Here is a 9,012-nt window from a genome sequence, read left to right as displayed (position 1 = left end):
CTCTCTCTCTCTGTCTCAAAAATAAATAAACGTTAAAAAAAAAATTAATAAAAAAAAAATATTTTGTTATTTCTTTAAACAAGAAATATCACTATCACATCTCTAAAAATTAATAATTAGGGGCGCCTGGGTGGCGCAGTCGGTTAAGCGTCCGACTTCAGCCAGGTCACGATCTCGTGGTCTGCGAGTTCGAGCCCCGGGTCGGGCTCTGGGCTGATGGCTCGGAGCCTGGAGCCTGTTTCTGATTCTGTGTCTCCCTCTCTCTCTGCCCCTCCCCCGTTCATGCTCTGTCTGTCTCTGCCCCCAAAATAAATAAACGTTGAAAAAAATAAATAAATAAAAATAAAAATTAATAATTGTATTTATTTGTTTATTTAATGTTTATTTATGTTTGAGAGAGGAAGAGAGCATGATCAGGAGAGAGGAAGAGAGAGAGGGAAACAGAATCTGAAGCAGGTTCCAGGCTCTGAGCTGTCAGCACAGAGCCTGGTGCGGGGTTTGAACTTATGGACTGTGAGATCATGACCTGAGCCCAAGTCAGATGCTTAACTGACTGAGCCACCCAGGTGCCATATCTTGTATTTATTTTTAAATTGAGATATAATTGACATAATATTAATTCCAGGTATACAACATAATATCATATTTATATATATTGTGATCACCACAGTAAGCCTAGTTGACATTTATCACCATACATAATTACAAACTTTTTTCTTGTGGTGAGAACTTTTTTAAATGATTTTTTCATTTCTTTTTTTTTTTTTTTTCAACGTTTATTTATTTTGGGGACAGAGAGAGACAGAGCATGAACGGGGAAGGGGCAGAGAGAGAGGGAGACACAGAATCAGAAACAGGCTCCAGGCTCCAAGCCATCAGCCCAGAGCCTGACGCGGGGCTCGAACTCACGGACCACGAGATCGTGACCTGGCTGAAGTCGGACGCTTAACCGACTGCGCCACCCAGGCGCCCCGATTTTTTCATTTCTGAGAGAGAGAGAGAGAGAGAGAGAGAGTCAGAGCATGAGAGGGGGAGGGGCAAAGAGCGAGGGAGACTGAATCTGAAGCAGGCTCCAGGCTCTGAGCTGTCAGCACAGAGCCCGATTTGGACCTGAGCCCAAGTCAGATGCTCAACTGACTGAGCCACCCAGGTGCCCCTCTTGTGATGAGAACTTTTAAGATCTGCTCTCTTAGCAGCTTTCAAATGTGCAATACCACGTCTTTAACTGTAGTCACTATGCTGTGCGTGACCTCCCCAGGACTTGTTCATTTTATAACTAGAAGTTTGTGCCTTCTGACCCTTCACCCATTTCCTCCAGCCCCCACCCCAGCCCTGGCTACCGCCAGTCAGTTCTCTGTATCTGTGAGCTCTAAGATTTCACATGTAAGTGAGGTCATGTGGTATTTGTCTTTCTCTGACTTAATTTGCTTAGTGTTATACCCTCGGGGTCCATCCATGTTGTCACAAATGGCAAGATCTCCTTTTTTGTGGCTGAGTAGTATTCCGTTGTGTGTGTGTGTGTGTGTGTGTGTGTGTGTGTGTGTGTGTGTGTATATACACGCACACACCACAGCTTCTTTATCCATTCATCCGTCCATGGACACTTGGGTTGCTTCCATATCTTAGCTTTTGTAAATTCTGCTGCAGTAAACATAGGAGTGCATTTATCTTTTTGAATTAGAGTTTTTGTTTTCTTTGGGTAAATACCCAGTAGTGCAATTGCTGGATCATATGGTAGATCTACTTTTAATTTTTTGAAGAATATCCATACTGTTTTCCATAGTGGCTGAACTAATTTACATTTCCACTAAACAGTGCATGAAGGTTCCCTTTTCTGCACATCCTCACCAACACTTGTTATTTCTTGTCTTTTTGATAGTAGCCATTCTAACAGAAATGAGGTGATATCTCATTTTTTTAAATCTGCATTTTCCTGATGACTAATGATGCTGAGCACCTTTTCATGTACCTGTTGAGCATATGTATGTCTTCTTTGGAGAAATGCCTATTTAGATCCTTTGCCAATTTTTTAACTGGATTGTTTGTGCTATTGAGTTGTAGGAATCTTTGATATATTTTGGAACTTAACCTCTTATCAGATATATGGTTTGCAAATATTTTCTCTGATTCAGTAGGTTGTCTTTTCACTCTGTTGATGGCTTCCTTCGCTGAGCAGAAGCTTTTTCCTTTGAAACGATCCCACTTACTTATGTTGCTCTTGCTTCTGGCATCATATCCATAAAATCATCGCCAAGACTGATGTCAAGGAGCTCATCACCTGTGTTTTCTTCTAGGGGTTTCATGGTTTCAGGTCTTACGTTCAACTCTTTAACCAGTTTTGATTTTATTTTTGTGGGTGGTGTGAGAAAAGGGTCCAGTTTCATTATTTCTCATGTGACTGCCCGGTTTCCCCAGAACCGTTTATTGAAGACCATCCCTTCCCCTTTGTATATTTTTGCCTCCTGTGTCGTAAATTAATTGTGTATGCATGGGTTTATTTCTGGGTTCTCTATTCTAATTCCATCAATCTGTATGTCTTTTGTTTTTAAGTTTACTTATTTTGAGAGAGAGAGAGTGCACGTACACAAGCAGGGGAGGGGTAGAGAGGAGGAGAGACAGAATCCCAAGTAGGCTCCATGCCATCAGTGCAGAGCTCAGTGCCGGGCTCAGACTCATGAACCATGAGATCACGACCTGAGCTAAATCAAGAGTCAGACACTTAAACGACTGAGCCACCCAGGTGCCCTGTATGTCTGTTTTGATGCTAGTTCCATACTATTTTGGCTACTGTAGCTTGGTAATATAGTTCAGAATCACAAAGGGTGATGTCTCCAGCTTTGTTCTTCCTCAGGATTGCTTTGGGTATTTGGGGTCTTTTTTGGTTCCATACAGATTTTAGGCTTTCTTCTAGTTCTGTGAAAAATGCTGTTGGAATCTTCATAGGGACTGCACTGAATCTGTGGATTGCTTTGGGTAAGAGTGGACAGTTTAACGATACTGATTCCTCTGATCCATGAGCATGGAGTATCTGTCTATTTTTTATGTCTTCAGTTTCTTTAATCTATGTCGGTTTTTCAGTGTATAGGTTTTTCACCTCCTCATTTAAATTTATTCTTAGGTATTTTATTATTTTTGGTGCAATTATAAATGGAATTGGTTTCTTAATTTCTCCTTCTGATAGTTCATTGGTGTATAGAGACACAACAGATGTTCCCTGCGACTTTACTGAATGTGTTTATCAGTTCTAACAGTTTTTGGTGGAGTCTTAAGGGTTTTCTATATATAAGACCATGCTATCTGTAAATAGTTGCAGTTTTGCTATTTGGATGTCTTTTATTTCTTTTTCTTTCCTGATTGCTGTAGCTAAGACTTCCCATACATGTTGAATAGAAGTGGTGAGAGTGGGCATCCCTGTCTTGTTCCTGACCATAAAGGGAAACCTTCCAGCTTTTCCCCATTGAAATGAGGTTGGCTGTGGGCTTGTCAAATATGGCCTTTCTTAGGGAGGTACGTTCCCTCTATACCTGCTGTGTTTTTATCATAACAGTAATCTCTTGTTGTCATTAAATATCTAGTCACGATTCAGACTTCCCTGATTATTTATTTTTAAAAAAAAATTTTTTTTTTTCCAACGTTTATTTATTTTTGGGACAGAGAGAGACAGAGCATGAATGGGGGAGGGGCAGAGAGAGAGGGAGACACAGAATCGGAAACAGGCTCCAGGCTCTGAGCCATCAGCCCAGAGCCTGACGCGGGGCTCGAACTCCCGGACCGCGAGATCGTGACCTGGCTGAAGTCGGACGCTTAACCGACTGCGCCACCCAGGCGCCCCAGACTTCCCTGATTATTTAATGTTTTAACTTGTTTGTTAGACTCAGGATCAAAATGAGGTGAAAAGTTATACTTGGTGGGGACAGGTCTTTAAGTCTTTTTTAATCTATAGATTCTTTCTCTATCATATTTTTCTTGTGATTAGTTTATGGACAAAACCAAGTTCTTTGTCCAGTATGCTTGTTTAGCCTGAATTCTGGCAATTGTCCCTCTGTGGTGTTATTTAATACAGTCATCTGTCCCCTGTAGTCCTGCACATTGTGGTTAGATCCAGAGGATTGATCAGACTCAGGTTCAGTTTTCTGGCAAAAATTCTTCATAGAAGGTGGCATGTGATGTTTAGCGCTCCTGTAGTCACTGATCTGCTAGGACTTCACAGTGGTGCTACTTTCTCATCATTACCCAAGCAGCCTTAGAAGTTTCTTCTTTGGAGAGTGCATGTCCTCCTCGGTCACCTGGGGGCCTGGTGGTGGGCTGTATAGGAAAACAAGATCAAGGAGTGATTTCAGAGTAGTGAGATGCTTTCTTAGAATCCTCTAAAAGTGACCACTGAGTTTTGTTTATCTTTTCGTTAAGAACTAGTGGATTTAAACATACTGTATGCGTTTCAATCCATTATAGTTTTTTTTTTATTTTTCAGTGGCCAGTGGGAGCCCCTCAGGTTGGCTCTTGAATCCTTCTGACATTCCCCTGGGATTCTCTGAGGCCAGAGCAGAGACGAGGAAGCTCAGAGGCTGGGGGAAGGCAGTGTGTTTTGTGTCCTCGACGTGTCACGGTGGGGACTGTAGGGACCCTGCTACTTCCTAGGGCAAATGGAATTGGGTACCACCATCGGGGCACTTGATATTGCTGCTCAGTCACTGTTTCTGGGCTTTTTTCAGTGGACAGAGTAGGAAATGATGCCTCCATCATGAATTCATGCTGCAAGTTCCAAGCCAGATTCCGTACCACAAGGTTTTTACATAAGCCATGGATCTCCTCTCTGCCACACTGAAAGACTGCAGACATCCACAGCTCCCAGCAGTCACTCACGTGCCTCAGGCCACACTATGCACTGCAGTCTCAAAATCCTAGTCTCCACACTACCTCTAAAACGTGAGATCTCCAAGAGCAGCTTACCATTCGCAATTCTTTTTGCCCACAGGACGTATCTCACGGGCAGGGGGCGGGTACTAATCAAATTACCATGTTTAAATAAATACACTCTCTCTATGGGCCTTTGCTACCAATCTGATTCCAGTGCAGCTAAGTTCATTTGTTTTATCTTACTTTCAGTCACTGGGGAATGCTTTTTAAAATTTCAAGGTTTTTGTAAGTAAAATATACATGGCTCCGAAGTCAGATCTGAACGCCAGGGATATTCAGAGAAGTCTGCTTCTGCCCCCCACAGCTTCTCTAACTTTCCTTTCTTTAACATAAGCAGTTCCAGATTTATGTATATGTGTATGTATATGTGTGTTACACTGTAGGAAATGTACACACATCATTCCGTCTTTCCGTGTCTTCTCGTTGAACAGAATGTCTCAGAGGTCACTGCCTCTTTGACCTTTGGATTTGCATGTTCTCACCCATCTCATAAGCCTTCCGGCTTCTCGCCAGTGTTGAGTGGGTCAGCGTGTCAGTATGTGTGCCAGGTCTCAAACACAGCGTCTCCTAACTCGTGTTACTATCGCCTTCCAGGCCATCGACAGCATCCACCAGGTGGGCGTGTACTGTCTGGCCCTGGTTCCTGCCAACACCTTGCCCAAGGCTCCCCTTGGAGGGATTCATATTTCTGAAACCAAGCAGCGGTTTCTGGAGGGGATGCTGCACCCGTGTAATGTACTAATGTGCCCTCACACCTGTGTCACCAACCTCCCCAAACCTCGCCAGAAACAACCAGGTTAGTCGTGCATGACAATACTTGTCTGATCAGTCTTAATGTCGGTGGCTGCCATACGTGTGGTTAAATGGTGCAGCCCTCTTGGGCCCTACGTCTCTGGGGCTGGGGTTAAGAGCCATAGTGAATGGCACATCAGGTCAGTCTCCACCTCCTGCCTCCCTGGACCCAAGGCACAGATGAGCAAACGTCATCACGTCACCTGTGTGGTGTGGTGGTTTTCACGTGTCTCTTGGAACCCGTCGGAGTGACTAAATTCAGGCATGGCGTCTTAGGCTTGGAAGGTGAGGCTGTGACTCTTCGGGAGTAGAAATGACTCCCAAGAGCAGTCTTGGAGCTCAGGAATCTAAGGACCCTCTGCAGTGCTGGGGGGGCGGCCAGCTGTGCCAAGGCTGTGGGTGCCAGGGGACAGGTGCTGTGCCCCGTGGCCGGTGAGACCCAAATGGCCACTGTCTACTCCCTGATTTCACACATGTAAAAACTAATTTTAAAGCCTGCTTTGACTGTTATTTTTGTTCCATTGGTTATGTAAAGTTTTAGTAAATGCTAATAATAACTTTTATCGATTATTGAACAAATAAAATATCATTAAATAAATACACTTACTAAGAAAGATTTAATGTCCTGTTTTATATGTAAAATGCAGTAAAACAATGAAGTCTATTAAAATGTTCTGTTATGGCTGAGGTCAAATCTTCTACCCCCCGGTATATGCCGTTTGGTCAATTTCTCAGTCTGATGTTGCTTGTATTTGAGAGATTCTCTTCATCACTTACCATAAACCTTGTGGCTGGTTTCCTGAGCGTCTGTATGTTAGTGAAGAGTGAAATGTACAGTCACATGGCAGTTCTGTACCCAGAGCCATGCCTTCTCATTCAGGGTCTCTGCCCCTGTTTCCTAGAGGTTGGACCAGCCTCCATGATCGTGGGGAACCTGGTTGCTGGGAAGAGAATCGCCCAGGCCTCAGGGAGGGAGCTGGCTCACCTGGAGGACAGTGACCAGGCGAGAAAGGTAACAGCAAGTGGCCAGTGCCTGGGAAAGTGAGGCAGGCGCCTCCCTGGCAAGGCTGTGGACTGATGGGCCTCTCTACACAGTTCCTGTTCCTGCCGGATGTGCTGCAGTGGCGGGCGCACACCACCCCCGACCACCCGCTGTTCCTGCTGCTCAATGCCAAGGTAGGCCGCCTGTGCCCATCCCTCCCCGGCTCCCGGTGCTCTGTCCCCAGAGTCCCTGCCCGGAGAACAGGGTGTTGTTGCCAGGCCATCCTCTCTGCCTGCCGCGTTCTTTGTGGAGCACTCAGCTGTCACATAATTCACGCAGTAACGTTTCCGTCCATCTTATATTTAACAGGAAAATTCTCATTAGCTCCTTTCCCAATTAAGAACAGTATGCTTATAAAAAAAACAAACAGTATGCTTGTAAATGAGTTAAAAGGAAGTGTTTATTTTGTAAAAATTAGGAATTTAGACTTTTGTTTATAGATTTGACATGGCACATGCTGCTTACTGCCCTGATCCTGGTATAGATTCAGAAATTCACTGTCAGGATTTTGGGCACCTTTTGATGTGATTACACTGTACCTGGAGTTCTTAGGATAGAAAGGAGGGGCTGTAACTCTCACATCCAATGGTTGGGCCAGTAGGCAAAATAGAGAAACATGACAAGTTAAATAACAGTAAAAATCCTGTCTCAGATGCATCACGCAAGATGTAAGAACATGTGCACTTTGACATAGTAAAGGGAAGGTCACTGTGCTCTTAGAAAAATGCTGGTCCAGCTTTGGTTTCTGCTTGTTGCTGCCCACTGTCCCTTCATTCAAAACATATTTATTGATACCTGCCGAGTTACACGGTGTTAAGAGGAAAAGGGCACCTGCTCTCGGGACGCTTGAAGTGAGTCTTCCCTGCTGGAAAACCGGTCCGTAAGAAAGACTTTATACTCCTCGTCCTGTGTAACTGTGGATCTAGAAGAGTGTTGACATTTATTTTGTGACTGACAGTTATTGGCGGGGGCCGGGCCCAGACATGAGGTGGCAGCTCAGAGGAGGAGGAGAGACGTGCCCTCACGCGGTGTGTGTGGTCTGAGCACCTGAGCGCAGGGAGTGCTTCTCAAGGGAGGAGGGCCCCAGGGTGGGGGCCCCACAGAGGAGCTCGCCAGGCATCTGTGTGGAGGGGTTGGCCGTCTTTAAAGCCAAGGGAGAGCTCAGGAGGAGCCAGCAGAAGACTAGCCCTGGCCTTCTCCAAATCCATTCTAGACTTTTCTCAAGGTCACTAGTAAAACGGCATTTCTTTTGCTTTGTCAGCCTTCTTCGGGTTTGAATTGCCCGTAGGTCCCTGAGGACGTGCTGGCTTTTGACCCAGCAGCAGGCCTGTGGCTGTACAGGTGGTTGTCCAAGGGGACTGGCGGGCTCTGGACATCTGGACTCCCAGTATCTGCCTGGCGCTGACATCCTGCACCTTGGCTGGGATGGGAGAAACAAGCCTAGCTCCCCTTCGCGAAGCCTCAAGGGCCTGCGTGCCTGGCTCTGCATACACGCACATTGGCCTGTGCAGTGGAAGCACCAGTCGAGGAGAAGCGAGGGGTTCCCACTCCCAGGGGCTGGTCTGTTCTGGGGCGTTATGTTTAGACCGAGCTGCCCTGTTACTTTTCTTAAGAAGGACAAAACAAGCTGTGAGGCCGGCCCGACTCTGGTCGGCCGAGCGAAGGAAACATTTGCCGGGAGCTGGTCTGCAGCCCGGCTGTCCTCGGCAGAGACGTGAAGTGAACGAGGAGCCCATGCGGCCGGGGCAGCTGTGCATCCGGCCAGGCACCCACCGCGGCGCAGGCCCGCTGACCTGGGGGACAGGAGCTTTGACATGCACAACCGTGCAGCTTATGGATGTCTGTTCGTTTAATGTGATTACTGTGTGCATATGTATCCAGGGTGATGGTTGTTTCTGGGCAGGGAGAGGATGAATTGAGGGTGGTATGCAGAGTGGTGATGGCTTATTTTAAAAAAGAGAAATTTAAACAATGAGGCAGAATATTATTAGGCATTGAGAACTTAGACATTTATGGCTTTATTCTTTATAATGTTGTTATATTTAAGATATTTTATCAAAAAAGCCAAAAGAGTTTTCTTTAATGGCCGTGTCTCTGTCCTGGACAAGAAGCAGCCCCCACTGCTCCAGGCTCTCCTGAGATGCTCGTGGCCCGTCCCTTCACTGATGGCCAAAGAGCCACCTTTGGCAGTTCTGCAGGAACTCCACAGATGACGGGGAAAGACAATGGATGTGTCTGTGGGACTAGCAGTGGTCCCGGCC

General features: G+C 45.7%; 1 protein-coding gene across 8 annotated transcripts in view; it reads left to right on the top strand.

Annotated features, from left to right (window-relative positions):
• DIP2A (disco interacting protein 2 homolog A) overlaps window positions 1-9,012 on the top strand; it is a 109,411-nt gene that overhangs the window by 80,777 nt on the left and 19,622 nt on the right. For all 8 annotated transcript variants that reach the window (XM_040483661.1, XM_040483659.1, XM_040483655.1 and 5 more), the window contains 3 exons: window positions 5,512-5,713; window positions 6,612-6,721; window positions 6,805-6,885. In XM_040483661.1, coding sequence (XP_040339595.1) covers window positions 5,512-5,713; window positions 6,612-6,721; window positions 6,805-6,885 — 393 coding nt within the window. The remainder of the gene's footprint in view (window positions 1-5,511; window positions 5,714-6,611; window positions 6,722-6,804; window positions 6,886-9,012) is intronic.

This window comes from Herpailurus yagouaroundi, unplaced genomic scaffold (genome assembly GCF_014898765.1).
Source record: "Herpailurus yagouaroundi ecotype Mexico unplaced genomic scaffold, PumYag 162, whole genome shotgun sequence".
Lineage (NCBI taxonomy): Eukaryota > Metazoa > Chordata > Mammalia > Carnivora > Felidae > Herpailurus > Herpailurus yagouaroundi.
This window is presented reverse-complemented; position numbering and strand designations above follow the sequence as displayed.